Source organism: Chiloscyllium plagiosum, chromosome 10 (genome assembly GCF_004010195.1).
Source record: "Chiloscyllium plagiosum isolate BGI_BamShark_2017 chromosome 10, ASM401019v2, whole genome shotgun sequence".
Taxonomy (NCBI): Eukaryota; Metazoa; Chordata; class Chondrichthyes; order Orectolobiformes; family Hemiscylliidae; genus Chiloscyllium; species Chiloscyllium plagiosum.
The window spans coordinates 358,288-381,658 of record NC_057719.1 but is presented as its reverse complement, the minus strand read 5'-3'; the positions used below and the strand labels follow the sequence as shown (position 1 = coordinate 381,658).

At 43.2% G+C, this 23,371-nt stretch overlaps 2 protein-coding genes across 2 annotated transcripts in view; both read left to right on the top strand.

The window, feature by feature from the left end:
- tmed8 (transmembrane p24 trafficking protein 8) overlaps positions 1–2,951 on the top strand; it is a 28,294-nt gene extending 25,343 nt beyond the window's left edge. Inside the window, exon 6 of the mRNA XM_043696888.1 lies at positions 2,616–2,951. Within this exon, the coding sequence (XP_043552823.1) occupies positions 2,616–2,830 (215 nt within the window). The 3' untranslated portion in view covers positions 2,831–2,951. The remainder of the gene's footprint in view (positions 1–2,615) is intronic.
- A 4,202-nt stretch (positions 2,952–7,153) lies between these two features.
- The window catches only part of zgc:163014 (uncharacterized protein LOC100038766 homolog), a 40,054-nt gene continuing 23,836 nt past the window's right edge, over positions 7,154–23,371 (top strand). The window contains exons 1-3 of the mRNA XM_043696887.1: positions 7,154–7,428; positions 13,992–14,168; positions 22,169–22,274. Coding sequence (XP_043552822.1) covers positions 7,358–7,428; positions 13,992–14,168; positions 22,169–22,274 — 354 coding nt within the window. The 5' untranslated portion in view covers positions 7,154–7,357. The remainder of the gene's footprint in view (positions 7,429–13,991; positions 14,169–22,168; positions 22,275–23,371) is intronic.

Below are 23,371 nucleotides of genomic sequence, written 5' to 3'. Positions count from 1 at the left end.
AGTACTTCTGGGTAATACTTAGAATAATGTGAAATACCAAACTAGCAAACCTCCCTCATCCTTCCTCTCTCTGTCTTCCTCACACACCCCACGCCCTCCAAAAACAATCTTCGGTTCTAACAGGAGAACAATACCAGACTCCTAATGTTAATTCTGTTTCCCTCTCCGCAGATGCTGCCAGACCAGCTGAGTTTCTCCTGCATTCTCTGTTTATTCCAGTTCTGACGCTGCTTGTGTTCATTCTTTTAACTTCTATCTCGAAAGGACATTGTGTGGGTATAACTGAGGCAAACAAAATCCAGTGTCATGTGCTGTGGGCTACTTTAGTACAAATAGATTAGTGTCTTCTAAATGGTAAGCAAGCACATATCTGTGGAGCAGAGAGATTAAGGGATGTAAGAATAGAAATGGCAAAAAAAACTATTGGAACGGTGCACAAATACCTTAACGGGCTTAGAATGCTGACTGTTCTCTCAAGAGGTGGTCGGGAGGTTTAAAGGAGATTTGAGAAAAAAATGGTCCCGTGCGGGATGGTCCCGCCCCGGAGGCCGGTGGGAGTGCGGGATGGTACAGACTTGATGGGTTGAAGAGCCTGTACTGTTTGACTAGCTGAATAGTGAGCCTCATTAAAGTTGGTAAAGATGATGTTGATCGAAGGGAGGAGATGCATGCACTGAATAATTATAGGGGAGAAAGAACTCAAAATGCCAGACGTTCCAATGAACACATTTTAAATTTTAATTCAGTATGGGAGGGCCCTCCCTAATTGTCCCGTTAAGGTGATGCTGCTTAGATTGACCCGTTAGGGAGGGATATTGAATCAGAACAGGAACTCAATCAAGTTCTCATACTAATAGAAATGAAGATTGGGCTTGTTTTCTGTGTAACCTGGTAAAATGAGAGGTGATTTTAGTGAAACATTTAAAAGTCTTAGCGGGGCTTACCAGGCTAGACCATGGAAAGTTGTTTTAATTGATCTACAAACCAAGGGACACAGTGTCAGAATAAGGACTGAGATGGGAGGGATATTTCTTCACTTGGGTGGTGAATGTTTGGAATTCTCTAGTCCCTAGAACTGTGGAAGCTCAGTCATTAATTATATTGAATGCAGAGATCGATAGATTTCCAACTATTAAAGATGTTGGGTAGTGCAAGAAAATGACATAGAGGTAGAAGATCAGCCATGATCCTGTTGAATGACCTAACAGGACAAGCTTGAGGATAAATGATCATCTACTGGTCCTACAATGGAGCTGAACTGAGACAAATCCTCAGAACAAGATGGTTTCTATCCAAGAGTTTTGAAAGAATTGTGTGGGGATGTGAACTTTATAGCCAGATAAGTTTTGTAGACTGTAATGTTCTCTCCCGTTGGGAACAATTGGAACATTGAATTCCAACAATTGGAATTCAAGCCCCGCTATTCCTGGAATGTAAATTTAATCTACTACTGAATTGCCTCATTCTACCAAACTATCTAATTCAGATTAAAATAATATGCACACCAGGTTTTTTTTGAATAACAATTTATTTTAATTAAAAATCTTTCGCCAGTGGCAAAAACTTGGAGTTGAATTTGCTAATTTTTAGCTCTATCCCTTCCTTAAAATGCCCATTCTTACAGACATTCAAACAGACAAGATATAAACATTGAGTGTAGGAAATGGGATTTTTAAAAAATGCCAGAGTGAGTGAGTTCTGCCGCTGGTCTAGATCAGAAATTTCAATGAGTTCTTTTCTCTTAAGACTATAGAATCATAAGAGCAGGAATTTATGCTTTAGCCCATCAATTCTCTCCACTTTCCTGCCCTTGCCCCATAACCCTCAATTCCCTCACCAATTAAAAAAGCTGTCTGTCTTGGATTCTTTCTGAATCTTTGCTGATGGTACAAAGTTGTACATGTGCCAATTCTCAGTCTTTCATTCACTGGTTGAGAATTCACATTTCACTGCTTCAGAAGATATTTTATTTCCCCCCCACTTTGAACTTTGTGAGGAGAGTAGCTGGCTATAAGGAATTTTTTTTCCCTTCTCCAAACAAGGGAGAGAGGGGCCTGAATTTACCATTGAACTAATCCAGTTCTGAAGCAGCAGTGTTTCTGTGCAGCCAGTGTCCTTCAAATCCTTTGAGAAATCAAAATATCAGAAAAATACTCTTAGCCATTGTGCCTTTTCTTGCTTCAGGACTTCCCAAAATATTCATAGCTAATGAACTTGTGCTGAAAGTAAAAGTATTGAATTTGAGAGGAAAGATCAAACCTTGATTTAATGTAATGACTGAAATTCAACACATTCAAAATTGCAGTACTACTAATGACCCTCGGACAGCGCGGCGCTCCCTCAGCGCTGACCCTCTGACAGCGCCAACAATGTGGCGCTCTGATCTTTGGAATGGACTTTCTGGCTCCCTGTTTATTTGGTCTCTTCTCACCTAAGTTCCCAGCCTCATTTAGCCTTGCAGGACGCTCAGCAGGTATAGCTGATGTATTTATGCATGTGCATCCTCCTCATCCCCAATATCCACTTTTGATATATGAGCTCCCTGTGGCTCTGTCATTTCTTGCATGTCCCACCGTCTGGCGCTGTTATTAATATCTTCATGCGTTGTTCCTCAGCACCCCCAGTCCAAGGAGATATCGAGAGAGGGAAAGATTTCTTCCGGTCTGAATTGGAGGAGATCCTGCCTGTATACCGAAAGGACAGTCACTTGGAGGTTCAGTCCGGCAGTCACAAGTACCCGGGACAGGGAGTCTACCTGCTCAAATTCGACAATTCCTACTCGATCTGGAGACACAAAACCCTCTATTACCAGGTCAACTACAGCTCCTGAAGAAGCAGCCGTAGCAGCAGCAGCAGCCCTTCCCTGGGGAAGGGGACCGAATCCACGTCCCATTCCTCCAGAGATACTCTCTCTCCGAGTCAGCCTCTTGTTTTCTTTCTCTGGCAATTGTTTTTCTTTACAAAAATCTGACTGGAGCAAATGTGCCCAACATTCAACCCCACGAGCTCTCCAGACTCTTACAAATGTGGCACTTTATGCATCTTCTTTGTTTGTTTTGTGTTCACAGTATTGTTTTTGTGTTCCTTGTTGTGTTCTTGGTACAACTGAATTTATATATAATATGTATACATTAATATCATTTTATGTTTAAAGATTTATTTTCACTTTTAATGTCGCTATGTGCTTACTTTGTAAATCTATCACTATGTTCATCATGTGAAGGTGCTGGTGATGGACTGAGGTGGACAAAGTCAGAAGTCTCATGACGCCAGGCTATGGTCCAACAGGTTTATTTGAAATCACAAGCTTTCTGAGCCCTGCTCCTTTATCAGGTGAAGTGAGGGAGCAGCACTCTGAAAGCTTGTGATTTCAAATACTCCTGTTGGAGTATAACCTGGTGTCATGTGACTTCTGACCTGATCACTCTATATGTTTAAAGACCCAAGCTACACTGCCTTTCTTTGTGCAATATCTGATTTGGGCTTGTTCTGTACTGTTTTCTCAGCACGTTGCAGTTGCATTCCAGTGTTTACAAGTCACCTGCTGCTCCCTCAACCCTCTCCTCAAAAAAAGGAGTTAATTGGTCATTCTTTTATTAAAATATCTAAATCACATTGCAATCACTGGAATCTGGAAAAGTTGAGCAGGGATGTCAGACGGGATGTGATGAAGTTGAGAGAAATGAATATCATTTGCAGCCTTCACAAAACAATTATATTTTGTACTCTGTGTACTGCCTGGAAAAATAAATAAATAGAAAAATGTAAACTTAAAATGATTGAAGGGTAAGCTCTGTGAAATGCAGCTGGGGTGAGTGGCAGGAAGAAAAACTCTTAAAGAAATTTGATCGCAAAAGAAAGCTCACAGATCCCCAATCTACAGACAGAATACTTCACACCTGCTGAAGTGTCTTTGAATTACACTGCACTGTAGGAAACAGGGCAGCCAGTTTGTACATTGTTACCCTGTGCAAATAGCCCTGTGATAATAACCAGATAATCTGTTTAATTCTTTTGCGGAGGTGTAAATATTGCCGCAGGGTACAAAGGAGAGCTCCCCTGCCCTTTTTCAAAACATTACCATGAGGGTTTTCACATCCACCAGAGAGGGCAGATGGAATCACTGCTTGTATCTGGCAATTAGAGTCATAGAGATGTACAGCACGGAAACAGACCTTCGGTCCAACTTATCCATACCGAACAGATATCCCAACCCAATCTAGTCCCACCTGCCAGCACCCAGCCCATATCCCTCCAAACCCTTCTTACTCATGTACCCTCTCTGGCAGCTCATTCCATACACGTACCACCCTCTACGTGAAAACGTTGCCTCTTAAGTCCCTTTTATATCTTTTTCCCCCCTCACACTAAACCTATGCCCTCTAAGTTCTGGACTCCCCACCCCAAGGAAAAGATCTTGTCTATTTATTCTATCCATGCCCCTCATGATTTTATAAACTTCTATAAGGTCACCCCTCAGCCTCTGACGTTCCAGGGAAAACAACCCCAGCCTGTTCAACCTCTCTTTCTAACTCAAATCCTCCAACCCTGCCAACATCCTTTTACAGGGGAACCTCAAATATCTGACCGAGATGGGTAGACACTATTTCGTTTGGATAATTGATTATTCAGTTAGTTGATTCAATGCCTTTCCTCCGAGGCTTGGAGCTTCCTTTTAAGTCTGCTCACCATTCAGGAGACTAGCAGCAGCACAGCATGCGCTGCCCCTGCTCCCCAACCCCGTCCAATACCGCACCCTACCTGTCCCCCCAAACCCGTCCAACAAAGATAATATTGTGGGAATTCTGATTTAGAATTTCACATTCAGAGAAACTTGTAACATTGAAGGGGGGCCATTTGGACCATAAGCCATAGGAGTGGAAGTAAGGCCATTCGGCCCATCGAGTCCATTCTGCCTTTCAATCATGGCTGATGGGCATTTCAACTCCACTTACCCGCATTCTCCCCGTAGTCCTTAATTCCTTGTGACATCAAGAATTTATCAATCAAAAACATTGCTTGCAAATACACCTAGCGCTGTGCAGTTTTGTAATTATACCTGACCAATTGCGGTCTATGTTAGCCATTATTTACACACTAGCAATAGCTATTCTTTTGTTAATGTTAATAAGTTTTCAGGGAGGTGTAGCAGTGAAACCCGTAAAAGGTTTAACACTGAAATGAGGTAATGGAGCCTCACCACCTCCCCACCAAAAATTGCTGGGTTTCTCCAAGCGCTTTCATTGTACCTGTGTTGACTGTTGATGGAGGCTATTCAATTAGTCGTCCTTCTCTGTTCTTATCCTAATCTAGCAAATATTGCCCTTTCGAGTTTTATTGAATTACCTTTGGGAAGTTACTCTTCAATCTATTCCATCGCCCTTGCAGGAGGTGTATTCTGCACATCAGTAAGCTGCCATTTAAGGACATCAGATTTCTCTGAAGGGCAGTCATAAATCATTGGAGTTTTCCCACATCAATTGGCAGTAGTTTTATGATGCCATCATAATTCCAGATTTTTAATTGAATTTCAATTCCACCATCTGGTATTTGAACCTCCATCTCCAGGATATTAACCTGGGTTTCTGGATTAGTAATTAACCAACAATACCACTACGCCATTGCCTCCCAATGAATCTATAACAAATGCTTTTATCAATTGTACCCTATTAAAATTGGTTACTGGAACAACCCCTCCACACCCACAATTAAACCTCATACTCCTGGGTTGGGTCTCATTCCCTGAGTCTGTTTTTAACTTTCACTGCCAGTTAAATTTGTAATGTAGAGCCATGCTCCTCAAGGCTGAAAATCTGGTTTAAGAGCCAGAATTTCCCAGTGTCAGCAGCTCCAGCAATGATCCATCAGGTGAAACCACCTGAATCTTTGAGGAAAGATCTGTTCAAGCAATGTTTGCTTCCCTGAAGGAGGCTGAGGATAATGTCTATGATCTATGAAGACAATTTGCAGAATTGGGTTAATGAGTGGGAATCTCGAGGATAATGACTGGAAGTCAGAAATAATGGATGGAAATTCTGGGGTAATGAATGAGAGTTAAACAGAAAATGAGGTCACAGGAAATGTAAATGGGAATTCTGTAGAATTTATGCGTTGGTGTGACTGTTGCTGTCTGGGTAAGTATATATTACCCATCCCTTATAGCCTTTTGAACTGAGATAGCTGTTAATAATCAACCACGTTGCTTATGGGTCTGGAGTCACATGTGGAGCAGACCAGATAAGGACAGCTGACTTCTTTCCCTAGTGGGTGAATCTGATTGAATTAATAGTAAAACAATTTAAAAAGTTTTTTTAAGTTTTGATTTCCATTGAATTGAAATTTCATCATTTGCCACAATAGGTTTTGAACGTTTATCCTCAGGATATCAGCCTGGGCTTCTGCATTACTAGGAGACAGAGAGGTCTGCAGATGCTGGAGATCAAAGTTGAGAATGTGTTGCTGGAAAAGCACAGCAGGTCAGGCAGCATCTGAGGACCAGGAAAATCGACGTTTAGGTCGGAGCCCTTCATCAGGAATTCTGCATTACTAGTTCAGTAACATTGCAATACTGCTACTATCCCTCCCTTGGCTTATGAAAAACAGGGATAATGAATGGAATCTCTGATGTAATGAGTAGTAATCACCGGGATAATGAATAGGCATCACACTTGGGATAATGCTATCACTGGGATAACAAGTGGGAATTGTTGGAATAATGGCAAAAAATGCATCAGTGTGATAACAAGAGGGAATCACTGGGATAATATATGGGAATCACGGATAATGAATGGGATGTCACTGGGTTAATGAATTTGAATCATTATGATAATTATTGGGATAATGAATTGGAATCACTGATAATGAATGGGAATTACTGTGATAATGAATGGGATGTCACTGGGATAACAAATGGGAAATCACTGGCAAAATGAATAGGAATTACTGAGATAATTAATGGGAATGTCACTGGGAAATGAATAGGAATTGCCAGGATAATGAATGGGATTATCACTGGGATAATCAATGGGAATCACTGGGATAATGAATGGGATTATCACTGGGATAATCAATGGGATTATCACTGGGATAATCAATGGGATTATCACTGGGATAATCAATGGGATTATCACTGGGATAATCAATGGGAATCACTGGGATAATGAATTGGAATGTCACTGATAATAGTTTGAATGGGAACATCACTTTTTCCGGAAATCCTTCTGTCAAACTCAGGGGCGGGGCTTGTCGGTGATGTAATCGCGCAGGTTGTAAGTCGGCCGCCAATGGGCGGGGTCCCGTGGTGCAGCGCGGCAGCGGGAGATTTGAATCTGGCGGCAAGTAGCTGAGCCACGTGCGGATGAATGGGGAGGGAAGGATGGAGTTTTATTTACTGTGCTCACTCACTGAGCCACCTCAGCAATTAATCAGGTAAAATAGACAGGGCAGAGTCAAACTACCAGGATGGAGACGCATGGCCCTAACAAACTTCATACCCTATCACCAACATTTCAATTCAGATTTCTCAGCCTGTTTAAAGATAGAAATTTGTCTATTTTTTTTAAAAAAGCAATGCATATCCTTTGTTGTGAAGTTTGTGTTTCTGTGGCAGTTTCATTTTGATCGAAACTGTAAATTAAATTTTACTACAATGGGAGAAGCAATGGACTGTAGTCAGATAGAGTTGGAGTAGGTTCTTGTTGTGTAAGTAAGGAGGCTGTATTCCAGTGGTAGCTGCACATGGGTGAGTACAAGGTCCTGTTTACATCCTCTGCATCACTACTTCTTATCTTAACAAGCAAATATTTTAGCAAAAGATATTCCTACTAACTTTCTCCTGGCCATCCTGGGTATATCCCATTACATTGCTGAAAATCTAAACTTGTTGGTATTTGGCTGCTATTTCCTATTCTGCTTCATTTTGCTTCCCTTTTGTGGGAGTGATTTATTCTTAAATGTTTGTATTGATATTCTTGTTGCCCTTGATAGAGTGATGCTGTCTCCATCTCTTAAATGAATGTTGACTGTATGTTTGTGCAATCCTATTTTTAAAATAAAAACAGAAATTGCTGGAGTAATTCCGGTTTGGTAATATCTTTGGAGAGAGAAACAAATGAACACTTCAGAATTTTGAATCATATTACATTTGAAATGTTAACTCTCTCTCCACAGATGCTGCTAGACCTGCTGAGTTTCTCCAGCATGGAGTCATAGAGATGCACAGTATGGAAACAGATTCTTTGGTCCAACTCGTCCATGACGACCAGATATCCCAACCCAGTCTAGTCCCACCTGTCCTATATCTCTCCAAACCTTTCCTATTCATATACCCATCCAGATGCCTTTTAAATGTTGCAATTGTCCCAGCCTCCACCACTTCCTCTGGCAGGTCATTCCATACAGGCACCATCTTCTGTGTGAAAAAGTTGCCCCGTAGGTCTCTTTTATATCTTTCCCCTCTCAACCTACACCTATGCCCTCAAGTTCTGGACTCCCCCACCCCAGGGGAAATACTTTGTCTATTTATCCTATCCATGCCCCTCATGATTTTATAAACCTCTATAAGGTCACTCCTTAGCCTCTGATACTCCAGGGAAAACAGCCCCAGCCTATTGAACCTCTCCCTATAGCTCAAATCCTCCAACTCTGGAAACATCCTGGGAAATCTTTTCTGATCCCTTTCAATTTTCACAACATCTTTCTGATAGGAAGGAGACCAGAACTGCACACAATATTCCAACAGTCGCCTAACCAATGTCCTGTACAGCTGCAACATGACCTCCCAACTCCTGTACTCAATACTTTGACCAAAAAAGGAAAGCATACCAAACGCCGCCTTAACTATCCTATCTACCTGTGACTCTACTTTCAAGGAGCTATGAACCTGCACTCCAAGGTCTCTTTGTTCAGCAGCACTCCCCAGGACCTTACCATTAAATGTATACTTTGTTTTCATTTCATATTTCTAGCATCTATACCTTTTTTTGCTTTTAACTCTATTCTTTGCTTCATATAACTGGGGAGCTTTCTAAATCTCCATACTAGATAATGTTATCAGTGAGACTCTGGTGAAGTGCTGGTATTATGTCCGACTGTCTATTAATGTGTCTTGGTTTCTTAAGGTGGGTGATAACATTTCTGGTTCTTTTTCTCAATGGATGGTAGATGAAGTCCAAATCAATGTATTTATTGATTGAGTTCCAGTTCGAATGCCAGGCCTCTAGGAATTCCTGTGCAAGTCTCTGTTTAGTCTGTCCTAGGATCGATGTGATGTCCCAGTCAGTGGTGTCCTTCTTCATCTGTATAAGAATACTAGTGAGAGTGGGTCAGGTCTTTTGGTGGCTAGTTGGTGTTCATGTATGTTGGTGGCTTGCTTGTCTGATGTAGTTATTATTATATAAGAAGTAGGACAGGAGTAGGCCGTCTGGCCCTTCGAACCTACTCTGCCATTCAGTAAGATCATGGCTGATCTTTTTGTGGACTCAGCTCTACTTACCTACATTTTCACTATATCTCTTAATTCCTTTAGTTTTCAAAAAAAATCTGCCTTATCTTTTAAAAGCGATTACTGAAGTAGTGTGAACTACTTCCCTGGGTAGGAATTCCATAGATTTACAACCCTCTGGTGAAGAGGTTCTTTCTCAGTTCAGTTCTCCACCTGCTTCCTCTAATCTTGAGGCCATGCCCTTTTGATCTAATCTCACCTACCAGTGGAAACATCCTATCTATTTCCACTTTATCGACTCCCTTCATAACTTTATATATTTCTATAAAGTCCCCCTCATTATTCTGAATTCCAATGAATATAATCCCAGTCTACTCAGTCTCTCCTCATATGCCAACCCCTTCAACTTCCAGAACCAACCTAGTGAACGTCCTCTGCACCCAGTCTAGAGCCAGTCCATCCTTTCTCAAGTAAGGAGACCAAAACTGCACACTACTCCAGGTGTGGCCTCACCAACACCTTGTACTGCTGTAACATTACCCCTCTGTTTTCAAACTCAACCTCCTTTAGCAAATGAAGGACAAAATTCAATTTGCCTTCCTAATTACCTGTTGTACCTGCAGACCAACCTTCCGTGATTCATGCACAAGGACACCCAGGTCCCTCTGCAAATCAGCAGGCTGCAACTTTTACTATTCAAGTAATAATCTATTTTGCTGTTATTCCTACCAAAATAGGAATGACTTCACATTTATTAACATTGTCTTCCATCTGCCAGACCTTTGCCCACTCTCTGAATGTATCTATATTCCTCTGCAAAGTTTGACAGTCCTCTGCACACTTTGTTCTGCCACTCATTTTAGTGTCATCGGCAAATTCTTCCTGTTAGTCAACCAATCCTCTGTCCACGCTAATACACTCACACTAACTCCAATGCATCCTTACCTCATGTGCAGCACCTTGTTGAAGACCTTTTGGAAATCTAAGTACACCACATCCACTGGGTCCCCGTTGTCCACCTGGTTGAAATGTCTTCATAGAATTCCAAAAGATTTGTTAAGCATGACGTGCCCTTCATGAACCCATGCTGTGTCTGTACAATGGGACATATTCTTTAGAGATGCCTTGCTATTTCTTCCTTGATAATGGACTCCAGCATCTTCCCCATCAGAGGTTAAGCTCACTGGTCTATAATTCCCCATCTTTTGTCTACCTCCCTTTGTGAACAGTGGCATCACATTTGCTATTTTCCAATCTGCTGGGACTGCCCTAGAGTCCAGCGAATTTTGGAAAATTACCTGCATTGCACTTTTACTGTCTGTCTTTATATTCTGTGCTAGTTTTTTCTCATACTCGATCTTACTTTACTTTATAGCTGTTTTTGTGGCTTTCTGTTGACCTTTAAAGTTTTCCCAATCTTCTAGTTTCCTGCTGTTTTTGACACTTTGAATGCCTTCGCTTTCACCTTATTGCCTTTGACACCCATGGCAGATTATTGCACCTCTTCCAGTCCTTCCTTCTCACTGAAATATGCTTTTGCTGAGCACTTTTAAAATTTGCTTTGAAGGTCCTCCACTGCTTGAAAACGGTTGCACCATAAAGTCTCTGTTCCCAGTCTCCTTTAGTCAGGTCCTCCCTCATTCTATCATAGTCCCCCTTATTCAAGCACAGGACCCTGGGATTGGATTTTATCTTCACACTCTCCATCTGTATTCTAAATTCAACCATCCTGTGATCGCTGCTTCCAAGAGGATCCCTGATTATGAGGTCATTAATTATTCCTGTTTCATTACACAGGACCAGATCTAGGATCGCTTGTTCCCTGATCAGTTCCATTACATACTGTTCAAGAAAACCATCACAGATACACTCAACAAACCCCTCCCCAAGGCTACCCTAACTGAACTGGTTCAATCAATCCACACGCAGATTAAAATCCCCCATGGTAATGGTCGTATCAGTTTTGCAGGCCTTAATTATTTCCTTGTTTATTGCCCGAACCAATGTGATGTTATTATTTGGTGGCCAATAAACTACGCCCATTAGTGACTTTTTCTTCTTTGAGTTCTTAATTTCCACCCAAACGGATTTGACCTCATGCTCCATTGCACCTATATCATCTTTCAGCACCGCCATGATGTCATCCTTGAATATCAGTGCATTCCTTACTTTCCTGTCTGTCCTTCCAAATAGTCTAGTACCCCTGGATATTTAATTCCCAGTCATGACCAATCTGCAACCATGTCTCCGTGATGGCTACTTAGTCATGTTTATTCACAATGATTTGTGCCGTTAACTCATCAATCTTGTTACAACTGCTGCAAGCATTCGGGTAAAGTGCCTTTATGTTAGCTTTCTTACTATCATGCTTCACAACATCTGTAATATCTCCTGAGTTATCCTTCAATTTTGCTTCTTTCATATCTGCCTTGAACCTAAACCTTCCTGCATACATGTTAACCTGCTACCTTTTAATTTATGACCATACTTCCTGTTGCTTTCCCTTTCCTTCCACCCAACCCCAACCCCAACCCCAACCCAAGTTTAAAGTCCTAGTGACCACCCTATTTATCCTTTACAGTCCTTGCATGGTATTTTGTAAATGACATTCGTTTTGCTGATTTGTTTGTATTGGATCCTTTAGGTTCATTAGCTGCTGTTTTAGTGTGTTGGTAGATTTGTGGGCTACCATGTTGCCAATGGGTCTGAGTAGCCTGGAAGTCATTTCAGAGATGTATTTGATGTAAGGTAACATAGCTGGAGTTTCTGTGCGCATTGTCTGCTTGTTTGGGTTTGTTGTTGAGAAATCGGTGGACTGTGTTCATTTGGTACCCGTTCTTGAATACACCGTATAGATGATTTTCTTCGGCTTCTTGTATTTCCTGGGTGCTGCAGTGTTTTGTGATTTGTTGAAATTAATGTTCTGATGCAGCTCCATTTGTGGGTATTGGGAAGATTGCTCCTGTGGTTCAGTATTTGGTCCGTACGCGTTGTTTTCCTGTAGATGCTGGTTTGAAGTTCTCCATTAACTGTTCATTCTCCCATTCTAGGAATGGGAGTCTGTTGTCATTCTCCTCCTCTTGTGAATTGTATGCCAGTCAGTGAGAAGCTTAAAACCAGAGCCTCAACCTGAGCTACAAATCTTCTCAAACATTGCTAATCCTATCTGTCTGCATATGGTCTGTATCCCTCTCTTTCTTGCCTGTGTTTGTCTAAGTGCCTTCTAAGTTTTGGTGTCATACCCACTTTTACTATCTCTCCGGACAGCGTGTACCAGGCACCTACTAGCCACTGCGTTTTTTTTTTAAAAAAGCAAAGTTTGCCTTGCACATCTCCTTTAACCTTTTTCCCTCTCGCCTGAACCTGACTCCTGTAGTATTTAACATTCCCACCCTGGGGAAACTATTGATTCTGACTATCCAGGTCACCTCTCAGGCTCCGACAAACTAGTGAAAATAATCAAAGTTTATCCAATCTCTCCTTTATAGCTAATACACTCCAATCCAGGAAACATCCTGGTAAACCTTTCTGGACCCATTTCAAAGCCTCCCCCATCCTCCCTATAGTGTGGTGACCAGAACAGCAAATTATTCTTCAGACATTACCTCACTAATGTTCCATATGGCTGCAATATGACTTGCCACCTTTTATACCCAATATCCTGAGCCACGAAGGCAAGCATGCCAATGCCTCAGTTGCAACCATATCCTCTTGTGTTACAACTTTCAGGATCCAAAGACTTGTTCCCCAAGATTCCTCTGAATATCAGTACACATCTCGGTCTTGCCATTTACTCTATACTTTCCTCTTGCATTGACTTCCCAAAATCCATCATCTCGCTCTTGTCGAGATTAAACTCCATCTGTTCTTCTCCACCCAACTTTCCAACTGATCTCCACCCTGCTTTCTCCTCTGACAACCTTTCTCATTATCCGCAACTCTGACAATTTTACTGTCACTGCAAACTCACTAATCGGACCATGTACATTTTCATCCAAATCGTTTATAGAAATTAGAGGTGCCAGCACTGATCCAAGTGAAACACCACTGGGCAGAGACCTCTGGTCAGAAAAATACCCCTCTATAACTACCCTCTGTCTTCTATGACTAAGCCAATTTTGTATCTAATTTACCAATTCTCCATGGATCCCATGTGACTTAATCTTCTGGACCAGACGACCATGAGGGATGTGGTCACTTGCTGTAGGAAAGTCAATATACGTAACATCCACTGCATTACTCTCAATTTTCCTCACTTCCTCATAAAAGGTCATCGGTGTTTAAGTGGAGTCCTGTGTAGGTGAGGAGGGAAGGTGAATCAGTTTGGCTTTTATGGCAATCCAACATCTGTACGGTTATATTTACGGGAACTGGATTTTTTTATTGTAGGTTTTTGAACTGAATTCAAATTCTCAGATGACAATTTCTCTCCTACCATGGAGGTTTCTCACCTAAAGCTGGAGTGTGAAGTCTGTGCAGCCTTCTGTTGGAGCCAGCTGTAGACCAGCTCAGAGTTTTGACTTGTTTTCACTTCTGTCTTTTGCCTTAGAGCACACAATAGCTCCATGTTCCATTGTCGGTTAGTGCTGCCTCTGCCAAAGCACCTGGTTATTTTTGGTGTTGGAAACTGGGACACGTCCCCAGAGGAGACCTTCCTTTCAGTTGAGGTGTCAGTGAGCCCTGAGACAAAATCCCAGCGAATTGGAATGCTTTCTTCAGTGGCAAGGTAAGACCCATCGTGTTTGGTCAGTGTTGCTCTGGACATCATAGACTTTGAGTGCTGGTGCTTGAGGGGTACGGGAATATTGATAGACTGTGGTGCCATGTAACTTCTTGTCAAATACAAAGTATTTATGGCTGGGGAACCGATTGGGCCTGACTACTCCATACTTTGTCCCTCCTGTACTTCACCTCAGCCATTCAACAGGACCTGTTCATTTATCCCTTCTATACTTCATTTATCCATTTACAATATTTGCCTCAACCACCCCATGAAACAGCCTCTCCACATTCTGGGTAAAGCAGCTTTTTTGCTGAATTTCCCACTGTGTTTATTTGTGACTCCCTTGTGCTTATCCCCTTGCATTCTGGCCTTGACTGGAAGAAACGTCAATTTTCCAGCTGCTCGGATGCTGCCTGACCTGCTGTGCTTTTCCAGCACCACACTAATCTAGACTCTGATCTCCAGCATCTGCCGGCCTCACTTTCGTCTGCAATTGGAAACACCTCAACTTTTAACAGTGCATTGTAAATTTTGCACCTCTGGTCAAGTGGAGTGACCATGCCAGGCTTTCAGTATAATGCAGAGGAGCAAAAAGTCCTCGAATATAAATGTTCCCTGAGGAGCATTTGAACATGTGCTTAATAACAGAGGAGACCATTTGGCACAATGTAGGTCATTGGTAGAATTAATCTGATAGTCCAGTGCAGAATCATCTTCCCTTACTATTCCAATCAGTACTTTTGTTTTTGTTCTCTCAACAGTACCATGATAACCTTGGGTTCAATACTCCATGTTCCTGAGACTCTCAATTTAAAGAGTCATCCTGTACTGAAGAGCCGCTTCAGCTTATCAACTCTGTACTGACAGAAGTTATTCTAAATCCTACAAGTCCCACGTTCCAGCACCAGGCTTATAGCCGTAGGGTTATACAACACAGAAACAGACCCTCCCATCCAACTTGTCCTCACTGACCGGGTATCCTAAACTGATAGGTCCCATTCACCAGTGTTTGGCCCTTATCCCTCTAAATCCTTCCTGTTCATATACCCATCCAGGAACCTTTTGATGAAGTGACCAGGAACATTGACAATGGCATGGCGATAGACATAGTCTATATGGATTTCAGTAAGGCCTTTGATAAGGTTCCACATTGTAGGCTGCTCTGGAAGGTTAGATCACATGGAATCCAGGGGGAGCTGGCAAACTGGACACACAATTAGCTTGATGGTAGGAAGCAGAGGGTAATAGTGGAAGGATGTTTGTTGGACTGGAGGCCTGTGACTAGTGGAGTGCCTCAAGGGTTGGTGCTGTGCCCATTACTGTTTGTTTTCGATATCAGTGATTTGGATGAAAATATCCAAGGCATGATTAGTAAGTTTCAAAAAGTGTGGTGATGGAAAAGTATGGGCCCTGCCTGACAGGTACATACTTATCAAGGACCCACAGTAGCTGTTTCTTGAATACTCTCCACATTTCAATTGTGCCCATCACCTGCAGTTTCCTTCCCCATCCTCTGCATCCTAAATCTTGCCTAATCACATTGTAATTGCCTTTCCCCCAGCTCTTGCCCTGTGGTATATATCTATATCCCTTTCTATCACTAAAGTAAACATAACTGAATTGTGGTCACTATCACCAAAGTGCTCACCTACATCCAAATCTAACACCTTGCTGGGTTCATTATCCAGCACCAAATCAGTCCCTTGTTGGCCTGTCTACATACTGTCAGGAAACCCTCCTGCACACATTGTTCAAAAATTGACCCATCTATTCCCAGTCAATATTTGGAAAGTTAAAGTCCCCCATAACAACTCCCCTGCCACTCTCGCTCCTATCTAGGATCATCTTTGCTATCCTTTCCACTACATCTCTGGAACTATTCGGAGGCCTATAGAAAACTCCCAACAGGGTAACCTCTCCTTTCCTGTTTCTAACCTCAGCCCATACTACCTCAGTAGACGAGCCCTCAAACGTCCTTTCTGCAACCATAATACTGTCCTTGACTAACAGCGCCACACCACCCCCTCTTTTACCATCTTCTCTTATCTTATTGAAACATCTAAATCCCAGAACCTGCAACAACCATTCCTGTCCCTGCTCTGTCCATGTCTCCGAAATGGCCACAACATTGAAATCCCAGGTACCAACCCATGCTGCAGGTTCACATACCTTATTCCAGATGATCCTGGTGTTGAAGTAGACACACTTCAAACCAAGATCTTTCCTGCTGGTGCCTTCTTGCGATCTTGAAATATTAATCCTGACTTCACTGCTCTCATCCTCCTGTATACTCGAACTGCAAATTTCGGTTCTCATCCCCCTGCTGAATTAGTTTAATTTTTCTTTGGAGTGTAGGAGTCTGAGAGGAATATAAGATCAAAGTGGCGTGGATAAGGTGAATGCACCCAGTCTTTTTCCCAGGGTTGTGGAATCGAGGACTCAAGGGCACCAGTTTAAGGTTAGACGGGAAAGGATAAAGGGGAATCTGCGGGGCAACTTTTTTTATATAAAAGTGTGGTAAGCATATGGAATGAGCTGCCAGTGGAAGCGGTTGAGGCAGGTACTTACCAACATCCTGGTAGATGGATTCTATAGATGGGAGGTTGGCCTTTGTGATTTTTATATAAAAGTGTGGTAAGCATATGGAATGAGCTGCCAGTGGAAGCGGTTGAGGCAGGTACTTACCAACATTTAATAGGCATTTGGACAATACACGGATAGGCAGGGATTAGAAGGACCAAGTGCAGGGAAATGGGGTTAGCGTGGATGGATATTTTGGTCGGCATGGACCAGTTTGGGACAAAGAGCCTGTCTCCAGGCCGAGTTCACCACTCTCTGTAACCGTCTCCGATCTTGAACTGTCCAGTTGCCATACCAGGTAGTGATGCAAGATGTAAAAAAAGACTACTGGAAGTGTCCACAAATAATTTAATGGGCTTAGAATGTTAACTGTTCCTGACCACCTCTTGAGAGAACAAAGTGAAAGGCAAAAGGTTTAAAGGAGATTTGAGAAAAAATGGTTACACCCAGAGACTGGTGGAAATCTGGAATGCAGGGGAATCTCAACTTTTAAAACGTAGCTGGATCAGCACTTAACATCATAACATTCAGGGCCAGACGTTAGTAAGGAGGGCATTGCAGGATTCACACAACACCAGGTCCACATGCCACCTGATGAAGGAGCAGCACTCTGAAAACTTGGAGACTTGAATGGCAGCTTAGTAAACCAGTGAGCTGGAAGGGGACAGGAACCAAACTTTTGGTATTTGTATTGATTACAAAAGTTTTCTAATGCAGACGGTGGTGGGGGTGCAATTAGGACATTTCATGAATTGGCCATGCTAAATTGCCCGTAGTGTTAGGTGAAGCGGTAAGTGTAGGGGAATGGGTCTGGGTGGGTTGCTCTTTGGAGAGTCGGCGTGGACTTGTTGGGCCGAAGGGCATGTTTCCACACTGTTAAGTAATCTAATCTACAACATGGAGACAGGCTCTTTGTCCCAAACTGGTCCATGCCGACCAAAATATCCATCCACGCTAACCCCATTTCCCTGCACTTGGTCCTTCTAAGATACTGAATAACATTCGCCTGTGCCTGTGTTTTTGCTGCTGTTTACATGGAAACAGACATACAGGACAGGGGTGAGGAGTTTTTCCACTTGATTTCGGGTCTGGTGTTGTGTCAGGCTCAATGCCTGCGGTTTGAGTTTGCTGACAATACTGAGGCTGGATATTACATTGCGAAGACAATGGTAAACAAATAGCTACAGGCAAAGTTGAGAGGGACCTGCTGTGCTAACTGATGTTGCAATTAAGGCTTGAACTTATTGCGAAGCACACCCTTGGGGTGACATGGTGGCTCAGTGGTTAGCACCGCAGCCTCATAGCACCAGGCTCTCAGGTTTGATTCCACCCTCTGGCGACTGTGTGCAATCTGCACATTTTCACTGTCTGTCTCGGTGTGGGTTTCCTCCGGGTGCTTCAGTTTCCTCCCACAGTCCAAAGATGTGCAAATTATGTGGATTGGCCATGCTAAATTGCAAATAGTGTTCAGGGATGTGCAGTTTAGGTGGGTTAGTCGTGAGAAATGCAGGATTATAGGGATAGGTTGAGGGAATGGGTCTGGGTGGGATGTTCTTCGGAGGGTTGGTGTGGACTTATTGGGCCATATGGCCTGTTTCTACCCACGGGGGATTCTATTCTCTATATAAAATTGAGAGTCACCTGGGTGTAGAGGACCAATAATGGTCTGTTTTCCCATACACCAGCAACCAGCTCTGTTCAGACCCACCTTTAATCTCGTGTCCAGCTCCAGCCATTCAGAGCGGGGCATGGCGTCGATGTTGGGCCTGGGCTGGAAGAGGTCCTGTTTGAAGGGAATGAGTGAGAAAGCTGGGCTTGGCAGTGAGGGACCTCTTTCATTGGAGCCATGAAGCAAGAGAGTAGGTAACTGCAGCAAAACCTCAAATACTGAAAAGTTCAGTAACTGCAGTAAAAGCATTTATTTTGAGAGGACTTGAATATTAAACCAGGGATGTAATTCTGAGGCTCTATAAGGTCCTGGTCAGACCACTTTTGAAGTATTGTGTGTGGTTTCGGGCCCCTTACTTCAGGAAAGATGGACTGGCCTTGGAGCGCATTCAGAGGAGGTTCATGAGAATGGTCCCAGGAATGAAAAGCTTAACAAATGAGGAATGTTTGAGGACTGGAGTTCAGAAGGATGAGTGGTGTCTAATTGAAACATACTGAATGGCCTGGACAGTGTAGATATTGGGAAGATATTTCCACTGGGAGAAGAGACGACGACCTAAAGGCACAGCCTTAGAGTAAAGGGAAGACCTTTTAGAATGGAGATAAGGAGACAAGCCAAACAGAGAACAGCCAGAGAATTCCTAGAAGCATGGCACTCATCCACAGATTCAATCAATAAGCACATCGACCTGGACCCAATATATTGGCCACTGCAGCGGACAGCTAGAACTGACAACTGGAAGCGGCAGAGACAAACCACTATAAATGTTGGAGGAAAGATCACAGAAGCACTTCACAGGAAGCTCCCAAGCACAGAGGATGTCACCTAGACAGGGGACAAAACGTCTGCAACACAAATTCCCAGCTCGGCGAACACAACCACAACAACGAGCTACTAATCTTCTCACAAATTTTGAAACTTCTTTAGCCAGAGAGTGGTGAATCTATGGAACTCATTGCCACAAAAGGCAGTGGCGACCATGTCATTAAGTATATTTAAGGATGTAGGTTTGCTCGCTGAGCTGGAAGGTTTATTTTCAGATGTTTCGTCACCATACTAGGTAGCATCTTCAGTGAGCCTCCGGACAAAGCACTGCTGGTGTTTCCTGCTTCCAATTAATATGTTTGGGTTTCCTTGGATTGGTGATGTCACTTCCTGTGGCGATGTCATTTCTTATGGTGATATCACTTCCTGTTCTTTTTCTCAGGGGGTGGTAAATGGGATCCAAGTCGGTGTTTGTCAATAGAGTTCTGGTTGGAATGCCATGTGTCTAGGAATTCTCGTGCATGTCTCTGTTTGGCTTATCCTAGGATGGATGTGTTGTCCCAGTCGAAGTGGTGTCCTTCCTCATCCGTATGTGAGGATACGAGTGAGGGTGGGTCATATCTTTTTGTGGCTAGTTGTGTTCATGTATCCTGGTGGCTAGTTTTCCGCCTGTTTGTGCAATGTAGTGTTTGTTACAGTTCTTGCACGGTATTTTGTAAATGACATTAGTTTTGCTGATCAACCTGGCCAAGGAAACACTGACTACACTATTAGAAGACCCAAAGACGCATACACCAAACACCATTAACTTCATCAGCAAGGACAACATCGTCCAGCTAGTGGACCTATGCCTTACCACCCACTTCACCTTCAACAACAAAACCTACAGACAAACCAACGGAACCCCCATGGGATCTCCGATATCAGGGTTCTTAGCAGAGGCAGTAATGTAGAGACTCGAACAAACAGCTCTGCCAACCATCCAACCCAAACTTTGGGTCCGCTACATGGATGACATCTTTGTCATCACTAAACAAAACAAATTAGAAGAAACCTTCAAGACCATCAATAATTCCCTTACTGGCATAAAATTCACTAAAGAGGAGGATAACAACAACAAACTGCCATTCCTAGATGTCACAGTAGAGCGAACAGCCAATGGGGAACTTCAAACCAGTGTCTACAGGAAAACAACACATACACACCAAATACTGAACTGCAGAACCAGTCATCCCAAAACCCACAAACAAAACTGCATCAGAACATTATTCCAATGAGCCAACAAACACTGCAGCACAGGAACTACGCAGAGCAGAGAAAAATCAACTATATGGTGTATTCACAACGAATGGGCACCCAATGAATACAGTCTGCTGATTTCTCAGCAACAAACCCAAACAAGCAGACAGAACATGTCCAAAATCCCTAGCCATTCTCCTACATCAAAAGCATCTCGGAAATTACTGTCCGACTACTCAGACTTCTTGGCATCCTGGTAACCCACAAATCCACCAACACATTAAAACAGCAGCTAATGTACTTGAAAGACCCTATACAGACAATGAGCAAAACTAATGTCATTTACAAAATACCTTGCAAGAACTGTAACAAACACTACATTGGACAAACAGGCAGAAAACTAGCCACCAGGATACATGAACACCAACTAGCCACAAAGAGACATGACCCACTCTCACTAGTATCCTCACATACAGATAAGGAAGGACACCACTTCGACTGGGACGACACATCTATCCTAGGACAAGCCAAACAGAGACACTCGTGCAAATTCCTAGAAGCATGGCATTCCAATCGGAACTCTATCAACAAACACATTGACTTAGGTCCCATTTACCATCCCCTGAGAAAAAGATCAGGAAATCACATCACCACAGGAAGTGACATCACCAACCCAAGGAAACCCAAACATATAAATAGGAAGCAGGAAATACCAGCAGTGCTTCATCCAGAGGCTCACTGAAGAGGTTACCTAGTATGGTGACGAAACGTCTGAAAATGAACCTTCCAGCCCATTGAGCAAACCTACATCAAAAACCTCAACCTGCGCTACAAATATGCTCAACTCCCTAAGTATATTTAAGACTGAGATAGGTTCTTGAGTATCAAGGATTGTGGGAAGAATGGGGTTGAGAAACTTATCAGGTATGATTGACTGGAGGAGCAGACTCGATGGGCTGAATGGCCTAATTTCTGCTTCTGTCTTATGGTTCTTAGATAAAAGGAGCCAGCAAGATATACAATCACAGAAGAAACAACCCAGTATCAGGGTGACCGCCTTAGTGAGTAGGTGAAAACTTCAGGCCCAGCCAGAATGCTGCTTGATGTTATCATTTAGGCTTTACTGTTTACTGTGAATGGCTGAGGTTTCTGGCTGGTTTTACTGAAGGTTAGATATGGCTCCCTGCGTTTACCTGAGGTTTTGAGCGAAAGGTCTCAAGGTGCTTCAGTATCTTTGATACAGAGTCACCTACAATAATTGGGCAAATGACCAGAAACTTAGTTAGGGAGTCTCTTAAACATTAAAACTTAGTCAAGGAGAAGGAGGAGAGGTTTCAGGAGTGACTTCCAGAGCATGGGGCCCAGGCAGTCTAAGGAACGGCCATCAATTGTGGAGTGATTAAAATCCTGGATCCTGAACCAGTTTGAAGTAGGTGAGTGCTGATATCAGAGGGTTGCATGGCTGGAGGTGGTTACAGAGTCAGGGAGGGGAGAGCTCTAGGAGGGGATTGAAAACTGGGGTGAAGGTTTGAAAATCAAGGTTGATGTAATGACAAGCCATTGCTGGGGAAATGGGTCAATGGGACATGCTGTGTATGAAGACACAGCCAATAAGGCTTTAAGAAGTGAAATCTTTTTGCAGGTGACAGAATGGTGAGCAGTGCGTGTGGAGGGAGTGTGGGCTCACGTAAAGTTGTGACCAGTGTCTCTGCGTCCCGAATGAAAGGTAGTCTTGTTTTGTTTTCCTTAGGTGTCTGGTGTGGCAGGGAGAGTGGAGGACAGACCTGATGGCAGCTGCCAACACCAACGCTGAGAGGGGGGGCCATGGTACACTCTCTCTGACCCTCAATGGACAGGTAGGTAATGAGGTGGGCACACCAACTGCAGTAAGGGCTGTGGGTGCTGAGATCCTAAATGTAAAACACTCCTGCCTGTTCCATCAGGAGAGCAGGTGGCCACTATGAATCATACATTTTCACTGTACAGAAGGTGGCCATTCAGCCCTTTTAGTAGGTGGTGACTCTTGGAAAATGCTGTCCAATTAGTTCCACACTCCCTGCTCTATCCTAGTTTTTTTTTAAATTCCTCTTCAACTTCCTAGTGTCACCAATTGTGTGGCATTATCACCTGTGCTCAACAGGACAAGTGATAGTGACACAATGGGACAGACTTTGAACAGATCTGGCAATGCAAAACTGGGCATCCATGAGGCACTCTGGGCCACCAACAGCAGCATAACTGTACTCCAGCACAATCTGTAACCTCATGGCCTGGCATATCCCTCACTCAACCATTACCTTCAAGCCAGGGGACCAACCCTAGTTCAATGGAGAGTGCAGGAGGGCATGCCCGGAGGAGCACCAGGTATACCTGAAAGAGGCGTCAGTCTGCAGGGGCATGGGAACCCAGACTGTAGCTTTAGGGTGCAGGACTGGAGTGTAGGGAGGTTAGGAACATGGCATCAATTTCAAAAGAGGGTGCCTGTAAACAGGAAAGTTGCTTGAAGTGTGTATATTTCAATGCAAGAAGTATACGAAATAAGGTAGGTGAACTTGCAGAGTGGGTTGGTACCTGGGACTTCGATGTTGTGGCTATTACGGAGACATGGGTAGAACAGGGACAGGATTGGCTGTTGCAGGTTCCAGGGTTTAAATGTTTTAGTAGGGTCAGAGGTGGGGGTAAAAGAGGGGGAGGTGTGGCATTGCTTGTCAAAGATAGTATTACAGCTGTGGAAAGGACAATGGATGAAGACTCGCCATCTGAGGTAGTTTGGGCTGAAGTTAGGAATAGGAAAGGTGAGCTCACCCAGTTAGGAGTTTTTTACAGGCCTCCTAACAGTCCTAGAAACGTAGAAGAAAGGATTGCGAGGATGATTCAAGAGAAGAGTGAAAGTAATAGAGTGGTTGTTATGGGGGACTTTAACTTACCTGATATTGATTGGGAAAGCTATAAC